This window comes from Callorhinus ursinus, unplaced genomic scaffold (genome assembly GCF_003265705.2).
Source record: "Callorhinus ursinus isolate GAN/ISIS: 27379988/994484 unplaced genomic scaffold, GSC_fseal_2.0 scaffold1, whole genome shotgun sequence".
NCBI classification, from domain to species: domain Eukaryota; kingdom Metazoa; phylum Chordata; class Mammalia; order Carnivora; family Otariidae; genus Callorhinus; species Callorhinus ursinus.
Genome location: NW_027397063.1, coordinates 60,166,205 through 60,181,267, shown reverse-complemented (window position 1 = coordinate 60,181,267; position 15,063 = coordinate 60,166,205). Strand labels below are relative to the sequence as shown.

General features: G+C 43.0%; 1 protein-coding gene across 22 annotated transcripts in view; it reads right to left on the bottom strand.

The window, feature by feature from the left end:
• KALRN (kalirin RhoGEF kinase) overlaps nt 1-15,063 on the bottom strand; it is a 647,217-nt gene that overhangs the window by 172,931 nt on the left and 459,223 nt on the right. For 6 of the 22 annotated variants that reach the window (XM_073894584.1, XM_073894593.1, XM_073894598.1 and 3 more), the window contains exon 34: nt 12,936-14,413. The exons of the other annotated variants lie outside the window; for them this stretch is intronic. In XM_073894584.1, coding sequence (XP_073750685.1) covers nt 14,351-14,413 — 63 coding nt within the window. In that variant the 3' untranslated portion in view covers nt 12,936-14,350. Of the gene's footprint in view, nt 1-12,935; nt 14,414-15,063 lie in introns of those variants that run through there. 22 annotated transcript variants of the gene reach the window in all.

Here is a 15,063-nt window from a genome sequence, read left to right as displayed (position 1 = left end):
ATTAATGTTGGGGTGACCACAAGATTTCTAGAATAAAGTCATGTAATCTTCTAACACAACTTATAATAGGAGCACTGTGGGACATTTGTCATGTCCTTACACTTGCGTAGAACATCCTTTCAAACATTAGTTAGTAACTGTGCCATAGGGGATTCAATAAATTCACATCCCTCCTTTGTAACACCCTACTGTGTAGAATCCAAAGCCAGATGCCAATAGAGAACTCTACAAGCTAACATATAATATAATAAATTAAGCCCTAAGATATGGAAGAGCTCATGGCCCTCTAGACTCAACAGGACATTGTACCCTCAAAAATTTGTTCCCTAAGTCTGGAAAAAGTTTCAAGAAGAACAAGAAGACTTCTCATCTCTATACCCTGACTATACATTAACATTAATACATATAGGGGCTGATAGTCATGGACAAAGCCTAGTGGAAGTTAGGCAGTGGGAGTAACAGACAACAAACAATTAGTTTACATGAATAACATTATTTGAATGTACAAGCATACCTTGTTTTACTAGGCTTTGCTTTATTCTGCTTTGCATGTACTGTGCTTTTATAAATTGAAAGTTTGTAGAAACCCTATACTGAGCAAGTCTACTAGTACCATTTTCCAACAGCATTTGCTTACTCTGTGTCTCTATGTCAATTTTGGTAATTCTCACAGTATTTCAAATTTTTTCATTATTATTATATTTGTTATGGTGATCTGTGATCAGTGATCTTTGATGTTACTATGGTAATTGTTTGCCATGAATTGCATCCATGTAAGATTAAGCAAACTTAATAAATGTGGTGTGTTCTGACAGCTCCATTGATGGGCTATCCCCCCATATCTCCCCTTCTCCTTGGGCCTCCTTATTCCCTGAGACACAGCAATATTGAAATCGGGCCAACTAATAACCCTACAAAGGCCTCTAAGTGTTCAAGTGAAAGAAAGAGTCTGTATATCTCTTACTTTAAATCAAAAGCTAGAAATAATTAAGCTTCGTGAAGAAGGCATGTTGAAAAACCAAGATAGGCCAAAACTAGGTCTCTTGCACCAAACAGTTAACCAAGTTGTGAATGCAAAAGAAGAGTTCTTGAAGGAAATTAAAAGTGCTACTCCAGTGAACACAAAAATGATAAGAAAGTGAAACAGCCTTATTGCTGATTTGGAAAAAGTTTCAGTGGTCTGGATAGAAGATCAAACCAGACACAACATTCCCTTAAGCCAAAGCCTAATCCGGAGCAGGACCTTAACTCCCTTCAATTCTAGGAAGGCTGAGAGAGGTGAGGAAGTTGCAGAAGAAAAGCTGGAAGCCAGCAGAGGTCAGTTCATGAGGTTTAAGGAAAGAAATTGTCTCTTTAACATGAAAGGGCAAGGGGAAGCAGCAGGTGCTGATGGAGAAGCTGCAGCAAGAATCTAGCTCACATAATTCATGATGGTGACTACATTACACAACAGGCTTTCAATATAGACAAAACCACCTTCTGATGGAAGAAGATGCCATAGCTAGAGAGGAGAAGTCAATGCCTGGCTTGAAAGCTTCAAAGGACAGGCTGACTCTCCCGTTAGGGGCTAATGCAGCTGGTAACTTGAAGTTGAAGCCAGAGCTCCTTTCCCATTCTGAAAATCCCAGGGCCCTTAAGAATTAGGCTAGATCTACTCTGCCTGTGCTCTATAAATGGAACAACAAAGCCTGGATGACAGCACATCTGTTTACAACAAGATTTACCAAAAATTTTAATCCCCCTGTTGAGACATACACTCAGAAAAAAAGATTCCTTTCAAAATATTACTGCTCATTGACAATGCACCTGGTCACCCAAGAGCTCTGATGGAGATGGACAAGATTAATGTTGTTTTCATGCCTGCTAACACAACATCCATTCTGCAGCCCATGGATCAAGAAGTAATTTCAACTTTCAAGTCTTATTATTTAAGAAATACATTTTGTAAGGCTCTAACTGCCATAGATAGTGATTCCTCTGATGGATCTGGGCAAAGTACACTGAAAACCTTCTGGAAAGGATTCACTGTTCTAGCTGCCATTAAGAACATTTGTGACTCATGGAAAGAGGTCAAAATAGCAACATTAACAGGAGTTTGGAAGAAGTTGGTTCTTGCACTTGTGAAGTGCAAGACTCCAGGGGAGGAAGTAACTGCAGATGTGGTGGAAATAACAGGAGAACTAGAATTAGATGTACAGCCTGAAGATGGGACTGAACTGCTGCAATTTCATGATAAAATTTTAAGAGATGAAGAGTTGCTTTTATGGATGAGCAAAGAAACCGGTTTCTTGAGGTGGAAACTACTTCAAGATGTTGTGAAGATTGTTGAAATGACAGCAAAGGATTCAGAATAGTACCTAGGCTTAGTTGATAAAGCAGTGGCAGGGTTTGAGAGGATTGACTCCCATTTTGAAAGAAGCTCTACTGTGGATAAAATGCTATCAAACAACATCTCATGCTACAGAGAAATTGTTTGTGAATGGAAGACTTAATCAGTGCACATACCTCACTGTTGTTTTAAGAATTGCCACAGCCTCCCAATCTTCAGCAACCACCACCCTGATCAACATCGAGGCAAGACCCTTTACCAGCAAAAAGATTACAGCTTGCTGAAAGTTCTGATTATGGATACCATTTTTTAACAATAAAGTATTTTTAAACTAAGATATATACAATGTTTTTAAGAAATAATGCTATCGCACACTTAATAGACTACAGGATAGTGTCAACGTAACTTTTATATGCACTGGGAAACAAAAAAGTTCATCTGACTCGCTTTCTTGCCATATTTGCTTTATTTTGCCAGTGGTCTGGAAAACCTGCAGTATCTTCGAGGTAGGGCTGTATACATTTGAAATTCTCTCTCTCTCACTCTCACACACATACCCATCTGCTGAGGAGACCCAAAATTTGAGACTCTGAGTTAGAGCCAAAATCTAAATATTGAGTTAAGAGCCAAAATGTAAATTATTTGAAAATATGACTTGATGTTAACTGATAATGTAGTCATTCTGATGTTCTCCAAATATTTTTAGCCCTCTGCCTTCTGGACATATAGCTCAGCTGTTTTTCCTGGCATCTGATGGTTTTGCAGGGCCACATGACTAATTCTGGCCATTGATGCTGAGTCATTTCCACCCTGGATCATTGAGTTGTGGGTTAAGATCTTTAAGAATTCTCTTTCTGTCTGGGATGGTAATTGGCAACTTTAGAAGCTGGCCAATCAGCCAGAGCCCAATTCCCCTCTGATGACAGACCCCCTTGCCACCCCATTCTGAACATATAGTGTTAGCAAGAAATGGTACTGTCTTAGCAATGGATATTGGTAGGACTCCAGGAACACTGAGAGAGTGGTAGGAAAGATAAAGTTAGGGAACAGAGAGAGTTGCAATGGGCCATTCTGAGACAAATATGGACATATACAAATTGAATGCAATTTGTGCAGACCTATTGGCTTTTATTATTGTTGTTGTTACTATTACTACCATGATGATGATTATTAGTTCTATTATTAGCTTTTTAAAACAACCTGAAGATTACTGCCGTTACATGCTATGACTCATTCTTGGTGTTGAATAAGGATATAGAGGGAGGACAGATCCTTCTAGTTTTTGGATCCCTCAGGCTAATGCAATAGGTATTCATCATACACAGTGTGAATTTTGTTGAGTATTTATATTTTCTCACACAATTGGACTATATAATTCTTCTAGTTAAGGACCACATTTTATATTCCTTGTGTGTACTTTTGAAACAGTTTAAAAATCAATAAAATCAAGCTGAAGGCCGGCTTCACTTGATTAGGGAATTGGCATCAGATCCCACTGTTGACCATTTCTTGGGCTGACTCACAACAGATGCATCAATTCTCACATTTTCATTTCCTGGAGTTTTAGGAATGCTTAATAAGAGTCATGGGCATGGGTGGTGGGGCAGAGCAGAGAGGAGAACGCTATTTTTAGAACTTTATCAAGAACCTTATCAACCCTATTTTTAGAAATTTAGTCCTCATTGGCGACCAACTCAGTGAAGAAAGTCAAGTGGGAGACATTTTTCAAATTGGCTTCTCAGAGCAACTGTTTCATTTTTCTTGGACATGTGTTCTGTTGGGTTTAATCTCCTTTATTGCTCCTGGCTCTTGCTCTATAGAGCTCCAAAAGTCAAGTGATACATTTAAAAACTCATGGGTGGGTAATGCAATAAAAACCGTTGAGAAAGGAATTGGCATTTATCAGAATCCTATGAATTGTCAGTGACCAACCTCATGGAAGTTTCCCACACCTGGCTGTGCACCTGGGCTTCCCTTTGTTCCTTTAATTATGACCTTGCAGTTTCTTTGCTAAATTTTCTATTGCTTTCTCTGTTTATCAATCCTGGCCTTCAAATCTAGATTTTAACTTTGCCTATACGGATCATGCACCAAACCTTCTACACTTGCATTATCTGGATGGAACTCAAGCAGCATGCTCCTTGTTTGCGCCAAGTATGACATTATGCTGTAGAACTCCTTCCTACTCCCTGGTGGTGCAATGCAAGTATTTGCCTACCAGTCTGGGTGGATTACAGATGTAGAATATTTCTCTCTGTATTTCTGCACACTAATGCTCTCTATTATGCAATTGTACTTGCAGTGCTCACTCTGTGTCTGGCACTCATATAGGCAGTAGAGATACAACAGTGAGAAAGCAGGTAAGAGTACTTGCCCTCACAGAACTTACCCTGTAACAATGACAAATCCAATTACCAGTATGATTCAACATGGAACCTATCGAACTACACTGATTCTTTGTTCAGCTAATGACCTACATCTACATGGAAGTTCAAACGTCTTTGCATCTTTTTTTACTTTTAATTTTAGTTCACAACTACATTTTCATCAAAATAGGCCAAAAAGCAGTTGACCCATACCAGGTATGGTTAGAAGCCCCGCACAACCCGTGCAACACATGTTGCTCCAGGAAAGTAGAAAATAACCAAATGCCACATTTGATTTCTCATAGCCACATGGAGAATGTGATTTTGCTTGCCATTTTATCTGCCACCAGTTGGCTACTGGGCCAAGAGCTGAGCTACAGTGAACTTGTCCCACACAGCCCTTTTTCAGAGGGCCTAACCAATGCCATTTGAGACTTACTTTATGGACTGGTCGTATAGCGTATCTCTCTAGATAAGGCTTCGCATTCGATAGGAGCTATCACGTGATGAACGTGTGTGCACGTTCGCATGTTCATGCTAGTACTCTGAGCTCTCCTCTTATTTGGCTTCAACCTCAAAAGCTTGTCTCTTGAGGGCAAAGTCATAGCTGGGAGGAAAGAACCAGCTTCTCCTTAACCCCCAAGTCTGCTGCCTATGTTTAATGAGTCCTCGGTGGGGTTTGGGGAGAGGAAATGGGGAAGGTACATTTACACCACAACTGGAACTGGGCCATCTTCCTGCTGTTAGAGACTCAGATCGAGGTTGAACAAATCCATTACTTGAGCCCAAGAAACAGATTCCTAGCCCAAGACTCTAGCATGAATTCCTAGGCCTCTTCACTGGATCTCCTGGGGCCCCGTGCTATTTGTGATAGAGAGAGCCAGGACTCTCTCTGTCTTTGTACTGGTGACTGGGGTTTGTCCCTAAACAGGCATGGTTAGAAACTATTCTTCCTGCTGCTGCTAAACCTTTATCAAGCTAGACTTGTGGGGCCCTGCGGTCTACTGGGAATTGGGGGAGGTAAAAAAGGGAATTCATATTTTAAATCTATTAAGGAGAAAAATACTGTACCACACTTCTCAGAATCTGCAATGCCCCTTTGAGTTTCCAGATACTTATGTGTACTGTTTTCCATGAAATCTTGGTTCCTAGATGCATTTTATATTTAGACCATACATGGATTTATTTTCAAGGATCTCACTATATGAACTTCGAAGTATGTTTGGTCATACTACAGGTGAGGTCCTTAACAGTCTGAATGGAATCCAGGTCCCCTAACCAAGCCCAATACCACATCAGAAAGACTCCCCTGGACTGGTGGAGACTGGGGGAGTAGTCTGGGGTCCCACTTGACTTGTAGGGCACACTCTTGGACATCCTCTTGGCTCCAATGGAGGCATGAAGGCTGGGGAAGAGGCCACCTTACCTGACAGTGGCTATCTGTTCCTAGGTAAGACCACTCCTCACCATGTCTTCATGTTTGACTGGGACGTAATGGAGAGAGATTTCTAAAACCTCGTGTATATTCCTACTAGAACCCTCAACACCACGCCCTGCTCCAACACTCACAGCCTCATCACCACTATGTGACTTGGGAGCATCTGGACTAATTTCATTATATCCCTGTTTATGTCAATCACCAGAACTCAGATCCTCCCCTCACTTCTTCCCTCATGCCCTGCCCTTCTTACATCCCTCTGAAGCTATATTTTTCTGTATGACATGTATCATCACCTGGCACTTTATATATTTTACTTATTTATTTGTCTGTACTCCCACCAGAATGTCAGCTCCATGATGGTAGGAATTCTTCTTTGTTTTGTTGTTGTTGTCTAAAATAGTGCTTGGCAAAGTAGGTATTCAGTAAATATTTGTTGAATGAATAAATGATGTGATGGATATCTAAGTATTTATTGAGAGTCACTAATTATTGACAATATCCATTTCCTTGTTTTTTTTGATGAATGACCCCCTCATTGACCTCTTGGATGTATTAGCCTTTCCCATAGTCTCTGATAGTTAAGGGGACCCTCCAGAATCATCACATTACTTTAGGCATAATCCTTGACGCCCCCTCCTCCATGTCAAACATTTGCCAAAGCAACCAATATGCCCAATGTAACTACTGATACTATCCCAACTCAATCCTCTACGTCCTCCACCTCTGCTCACATATTCATTCTTTTATAAGACATTTAATCCAGGAGAAGACAGCCAGATTTCTAACTACTATAGGCAATTTTGAGGCCATAATAACAGGAAATAGGCCTGTGGGATGGTCTACGCAATCATCTTTGTAACACCATCAGACTCATTGGGCTAATTACCTTCTCACTTTAATTTCTGAATCATTCATTCCTCAGAAGCTAGGAATGCTGGTTCATGGCCTCTCCTAGAAGGCCATGCACCTGTCTGGCCCTATCAGCAATCTTGCACTGTGCCATGAAGCTGGAATGTTACCACTTGTATTCTGCAATGCTAACCAATCAGTTGTGCCCTGCAAAGGGCCTCCCTCTTTAATGACCTATTCCATCTCTCAGCCTGCCCATGTGGCCTTGCAGAGTAGACAGAGAGTACTTACACTATTTGTGGTTGCTTCGCTTGGCGGTCTACATCTATGGCTCTCCAGCAAATTTGTTGGCTGGACAGCCCCAGAAACACCAAAAAATAAAGCAACACGTAGCATCTTCAACATCAAATGAGAATGTAGGAAGAGTCTGGAAAGTACAAAAGCCTCCTATTTCCATCACTAGCTTCCAGCTGGCCTTGGAGGCACTGAACTGTGTAAATCAGTTTTATTAGTGACTTGCTCTTCCCAGGGCCAAGATACCCATGCAAGGTCCTCATGAATCCATGCAACACTAGAGCAATACTTGGAGTGCCACAGTCCTGGGTCACTCTCTGAGTAAGAGTGCCACACCAACGAAATCTAAATCCTGCTTTTACATCACCTGTATTTCAGTCCCCACTCCCACCCTGGTGCTTTTACCCTGATGGGTGCCGTAACAACAACTCAGTAAAACTTGGCATTGCCAAATCTAAAAACTCCAGGCTATGCCTGGGTGTATGGCCAGTTAAAAGGTCACCACTGAAGGCAACAGAATCCCTGGACATCCTTACAGACTGAATGACACTCCTTATTCTACCACCCCAGAAACTCAAAGGCAGCTACATAGAGACACCCCCTCCCCCCATCACTGCTATTTCTGAATCCTCTAAATTCTCCCTGTGGCTATCACTATCCATGACCACACCCACCCACAGTCGGCCTGGCTCCATTATCAGGCCACTAGCACCCTGGATGGTTGCCGATAAGACTGGATATAGCACCTGGGGTGTGAAAATGCCCTCTAGGGCCAGGAGATGCTTGCAGAGCTGGCAGAAGTTCGTAAGACAGATCTGAGATCCAGCTGCCTATCTGCCCTGAACCCCCTCTCTCTTGGGATTCCACTATTCACAAAGCCCAACCTAAAGCAGAATGGGGGCAGAGCCTGAGCAGCTGCTTGAAGGTGCTGAGGGAGTCAAAGGTGCGGCACATTCAAGTGGCCCAATATATAGGGGGAAGGTGTGTTAGTGGTATTCCTGGAGTTACTTGGTCAGCAGAACAACAATCTTACCCTTCTCTTTCCACTGTACTTCTGGTTTTCTAAACTTGTCTTCCTTTTTGGATTATGAATTTAGAATTTATTTAAAGGGCTCACATCCTCACAAAATCCTTTTTACTGGCTTCCAACACCTTTCTATGCATATATATTTGTGCATACATATGCACACACACACATGCGCATACACACACATTGTCTGATTATGGTCTGCATCTCTTTGTCTCATGGATTCTCTCTGACCCAACTAACTGAATCCTCTGCATCCCACCCTATCTCCTCCAGCTCCACCTATTTTCTTACATGCTCAGTCCATGTGTCACAGTGGGCATGAACTTTCTTTTAAGGAATAGTAATTTTTATAGCATACTTTGGAGTCTAAAACTCAGAAAAAACACCTTCACACTGGATCTTGCATCGATACGGAATTCCTAATGATGCAAGCTTTATGACCCTCAGATACTCAATTTGTGACAGTCCACTGGTGGAAATCGACAGCAGAGTTTAGACCCTACACGGCCCCCCCGTTACCATGTTCTTGGGCTGCTTATGCATATCTCCACGTGTGCTCAGAAAGGGAGCAGCGCTCTTTCCACAGCCCACTCTTCTCCTTCCCAGGTACATCTCCTTTGCCAATGATGCCTATTTTATGTTGAAGCTAAAACAACTCATCAGTTAGCTTTAACTGAGTATACAGTGAGTAGGGAATGAAATGGGAGAAGTTAACATGGTTTAAAATCTGCATCCAGAATATACTCAAATGTTAATTATTTTATATAATTTACAGAGTGATTCCATTATATGCCATGTTCTTTGAGGATAGGATTATTTCTAACTCAGTTTTGTAGCCTGTTCAGTGGCGCTTATGGAGTCTGGTACATAGTAAGTGCTTAATAAATGCTTATAGAATAAATGAGTGGTCCCAATGGCAGTAACTGAAGGAAGATGTCAGAATATCAATGGGTTGAGAGACAGATGAGGGCAGTTTTAGAAATAAAATTGTTTAAACCTTGGGCTCCTGCATGGTCAAAAACAGTATGGAGGCTGAAGAGAGACAGCTCCTTATAACCCATGGAGCACTGTCTGTGAGATTCAGTGGGACAGTTCACTCTCTCACTGTGAGGAATCAGTGCAGGACTGGCGAAAATAACTAGAAGAACATGTACTGGAAGGGAGAATTTTTATCTTTCATGCCCCATGCCCATGATTTTTTTAAATATTTAAATGCCTAAGAATGTGATTCACCAGCCATCAGATTTAACAAAACCCACTCTCATTCTGCTGTGTGCTTTAGTGATACAGAAAACTTTCAATTATCTCTGCTAACGGGATGGAAGCAATGGTACATATAATCAAAATGCCATTTCTATTTGCCTTTGGAAGTATGATGTGTGCTTTTCCCCCAGCAGGTTTGCTTTCATAATGATTAGTTCTAGCTTAGGCTAATATTAAAATGAGTTAGCGTTTTCTCTGTATAATATCTGGTAGTAGAAGAGAAGAGATGTGTTTATGGCAGAGGAAACTCCCGCAGGGCTTAGTATTTGCCACAGTTAATCGCCCATGTGGATAATCTACTTGCAGCAAGTGGGATTTTAAACAGAGCAAAAGGCAAAGAGTGACTCTGTGTCCTGGATTTCAATGACCCAGAGGTGGAGGCCCCAGGAGAAAGCCGTAGCTAGCGTTATGAAGAGTGTTAAAGGAGAAAGAACACTGGATGAGGCATAAGGCCACTGGGGTTCCTTGATGCCCAAGGAAGGCCATACAATCTCTTTGTGTCTCAATTTTCTTATCCATAAATGTAATAATGACACCTGTTCTACCTAACAAACTAACTGTGCCAAAAGAGAACAGTGGGCTAAATAGGACTTGTAAATGTATTAAATGCTAAGAAAATGCAAAGCACTGATAGGCTATGAAATATTGTTGTTGCCACTTTTTAAGGAACTGTCCCTTGCCCTAACTCCTCAATGCTTAGGGTCTTGGGCTGTGGTTTCTGAAACTTTCCCCAATTAAAAGTAGTCCCCTTTCTTGAGGGCCCTGCTCTTCAAGGATAGCTACTTTGATAATGTCCATTCACCCTAGTGAATGGATGCATCCTTTTTTGGGTAATAGTTTCATTTTAACAGGGACCTTGCAGCTATAATAGATTAATCTGGTGGCTCTCAAAGTGTGGACCCTGGGTGCGTAGCATCAGCATTTCTTGGGAGTTTGTTAGAAATGCAAATTCTTGGATCTACCCCCATGTACTGATTCACAAACTCTGGGAGTAGGGCCCAGCAATCTGTTTTAACAAAGTCCTCTAGATGAGTCTGATAAACACTCAGATTTAAGAACCCCTAGTTTGGCCAAAGGAGAGAAAAAGGAAGCTAGGAATTGGGCTCTGGGACATGACAATGACAAACTTTTACTTTTCTGAGGGAGGCAGGGGAAGGCTTATGGGACTCTCTACATCACACTGCATAGCTCTGTGTGTGTATGTGTGTGTGAGTGTGTGTGTGTATGTGTGGAAAATGATGATCTGGAACATCATTTTCTCAGGTAGGTCCCTTTCCCAACCACCCTAACAATTCATCCCCACCTTGGAGACTCCCTACCCCCTTCTTGTAGCACTTATCACCTTCTAATATGCTGTATTACTTGCTTTCTATTTTGTTTACTGACTGTCTCCCTGGGCTAGAATATATGCTCTATAAGGACAGTCCATTTTGTTCAGTGTTGTGTCCCCAGCTCTGAGAACTATGCCTAGCAGCACTAGAGGGCACTCAGTAAATATTTGTTGAATTAATGGGTGAATGAATAGCTGCTGAACCTGGGAGATGTGAAAATATTGGGGTCACACCAAAACACTGAAACACCTGCAACCATCCTTATTAGGCAATGTTGCTATGGCATGGGAACCTTGCCTCTCTGTTCCTGCTTTGGGCTCTGAAAAAAAGTCTACGAACAAGGCTTGGGTATATGTCGTCCTTGGGGATTTGGTTCACGATACCGTTTGTCATTACAAAATGTGCTATCCGGTTTTTCCTAGGCACTGGGAGAGTGTACTGATTGATCAACATGTTTATCTGGCTGTTTGGGGCTAGGGGCAGTCTATGGGTGTGGGACAGACTAGAGGGTGACATGGCAGGGAAAATAGCAGTCTAAGAATGAAAACCAGAGTTCTAGTCCTCTGCCCCTAACTCGCTGTGTGGTCCTGGGCAAACTGCTTAGCATTTCTGGGTCTCATTTCATTTGCTGATCTCAGTGATCTTCAAGGCCCCTTTCAGCAGTTGTTATTATAAATCTATTCATGTGTTACTTGATTAATGTAGGTATCCTCTACTGGCAAACTCCATGAGAACAGGGGTGAGTCTATATTTGCCCACCTAGTTCATATGCCCAGCACTTGTAGGCACCAGGTATTTGCTAAGTGAGCCAATCCCTATGAAAGCCAGATGGTGATCTCAGACTCATCAGCCTGTGCTCTGCACTAGTATGTCACAGGGACATGGACGTGGGCTACAAAGACCTGGACTGGAAGAGACCTCCAATCACACAAGGAAGAGCAGGACACTGCCTGTGCCCACCCCCTCACTCCCAGGGCATACAGAAGGTGCCCAATCCATTAAGGTGAAGACCACAGCAGTGCAGAGGAGAGAGCCCAAGCTGGGCACAGGGGCAACAGCCCTGTGGTTTGCAAAAGCATGGACTTGGAGATCAGAGACCTAAATTTGAATCACAGATCTGCTATCTTTCAGCTTTATGATTTTATGCAAGTTATTTACTTCCCTTAGCTTTAGCCTCTTCATCTGAAAAATGAAAACAGAACTGCCTGCCTCTCAGGGTGGCTGTGAAGATTAGAGGGGATGATGTATATCAGGAGGCTTCCCAGCACCTGTATGAGAAAGGTGCTCAGCAAACAGAAGCCTCCTTGTCTGGTTCTGCCCTCCTGGCCCGTTAGGAGGTTTCTAACAATGCTTCCTTCGCTAGAGAGGCAGCCTCAGTTGGTTACCAGCTCATGTTAGTGCCCTGGCCTGTCTGGTTGAGGGGGGTAATGATTGAGATAAAAAGTGTTTCTCAAAGTATCTACCTTTGGAGATCTGTATTTTCTTCCTTTGCTTCCAGTTTGCTTAATGAGATTTTGAGATTTCTAACTTGCTACGTCATGAGAGCCAAAGGTGCAATTTTGTAAATAAAATTTAACAACTCATTATCTTTTGAATGTGCTGAGGGTTATCACTGAACAGAACACGACTGAACCTTGCTTGTCTCTCTTTTCAGCTGCCTTTGTCTCTCCTTCTGCCTTGTTCCCTCCCTGGTAGAGTGAATTATACTCCTGCTCCTGCCCTGCCTCCTCCACTCGCCCGCCCCCCCTTCACCCCCGCACTCATCCACTACATATGGCCATCTTTATTCTGGAAAACAAATTCTGCTGCTAGGCAACCAGAACACAAAATTCCTGTGGTTGACATGATTCTTATTAATGACCGCAATTGCAGAAGTGCCGCCATCACGGCATGCCATACGGACGTTCCTGCGTCTGTCCCAGCTAGACAGATCTTTCCAGAAAGTGGAATGGGGTGGATTCTTGGTAGGAAATTAAGGGCCTCAGCGCTCAACAGAAAGTATTTATAAATCACTGTATATCACAGCCTGCTTTAGAATCATTTTATTAGAACACATTCAAGAAAGTGACATACGGAAAAAAGACAGCAGCAATTCTCAGTCATGCAAATGCCCATATTAAGGTTCTCCATTGGATTTAAATTCAAGTACAAAGACAGTCCTTTCCTGAGCCAGGTGCAATTCCAGGGAATGACACTGTGAATTGAGAGCGTGTTTCCTCCACAAAGTTCAGAACACTGAACAAGTCCCATCCTCACAAGACTGTGAGGTACATGGAAGTGTAAACTTTCAGGATCTTAAGGACCCCTTTACCCAGTCCTCCCCCATAACCCAGCTGGGGGAAGTGAGCCCAACCTCGGGACCTTTTAGAAATAAGGTTTAGTCTACTGAAAATAAAGCAGTGGGCCTTAAAAAATTAGAAAATGAGTATATATATACACATATATATATACATATATATATATATGTAATGGAATCATCCTTGCCTCTTGACTTGGTGTGGGGTCTCCAGGAAACTCTGTTAGGGGTTGGGGCTCTCTTGAGTGTCTTGGAAGCTGGAGGACTTTTTAAACTTTTAACTTTTTATTATGAAAAATTGCAAACACATACAAAAGTGGAGAGAATGGTATAATGAATGGCCACGTCCCCGACCTTCTAGTCTCAACAGTTAACCAACATGGAGCCAGTTTGTTTCCTTTATTTCTTCTCCCACTCCCCACCCACCACCAACAGGGTAATCTCGAAGCACACGGAGGCTAGGAGGGTGGTCTTTGAACCAGAGACCTCAGAGGTGAGTGCGGTTAGAGGAGCCGGAAAATTCTGACAAAACCTGGGCAGGCTGACTCAGATAGAACATTTGCTGGGGATGTGGTTGGGCCAATGTTTGGGAACAGCTAGAGTTAACCATCCTCTTCTCTACCAGAAACTATCCCTTGTTCCTCCTCCCTCTTTCTCAGGATGTGGGGGAGGTAGGCTAGATTAGAACAATGGGTTTTCTAGATTGGGGGCCACTGACAACAGAGATGTTCAACCTGGAGAAAAACTCCAGAGATAAGTATGTCCCTCTGACGAACGTGCCCACTCACACTGCAGACCTCCCGGGCAGTGAGGGCCTGGGGTACCTGGTGTTTGGATTGGGAGCCGCGGGAAGTAGCTTGGGTCATGGGGCCTCTCACAGGTCCCTACCGTCCCACCATTTTCAACTTTGGAGGGAAGCTCAGCAACCTCGAATCGCACCCAGTAGAGAAGCAGGGAGCCCGAGGGGCAAGCCCATGGCCCAGGTGGGCAGATTTTGCTTGGAACATGTTGCTCTCTGAGCAAAGGCTGTACCCCACACCAGCCCTGCCAGAGTAGTCTCAAGAGAGGTGGGTGAAGGGAGTCCAGGTGGGAGGTCCCAACGGCGGCACGGCTAACCCGGTGAGCTGCAGGGACAAGTCCCAGGCTGCGCGCTAAACGTAAGTGGAGAAAGGATCTCCAGGTCCCAGGTGCCACCGAGGAGCAAGGTTGCCATCCTGTTAAGAAAAGGGCCGGGGCTCTGTGATTTGCATATGACTTTGCAAAAATCTGCATGAGATCCCGTAGCCCTTTATAGAAAACAGAGTTAAATCATCAGTGCAACCTACTGTATTTCTAGCAACCCAAGGCACAGAGTGCAACCTGGCAAATACACAATCATTTTCTGAGAAGAGGAAATGGAGTGAGCAGAGTGCTGTGTAGGACACTCCTTGGTCTGAAGGTTCAGAAGAAGCCGACCAAGTCCAGGATCCAGATGAGGATCGCTGACCGGCCACTTTTACTGACTTGGTCAGGGTTCCAATCCATATACTTTTCTCTGCAATAGCTCCTGGTTGAGCAGTCCTGTGGTGGTTTCCCCCACACATAAAAGCAGGAGGAGAGCCAGGAAGAACATAAGGAGGGCTGCATTAAATATGAGGTCCTATGAGTGATCCTCAGTGTTTATTTCATATCCTTTTTGTTTTGTTTGTTTCAACTCTTTTAGGATCCCTGTGCCTGCCAGCAAGCCTCACTATGACATTCATTTGGGGGAAAGAAACTGAGAAAAGTTTACCCATTTATGTAGCAGATCTTTGGCAGTGAGTGACTTAAAATTCCTGATTTCAAGTGTTTCCAGGGTCTATGACATGTGGTAATCTGCAATTTT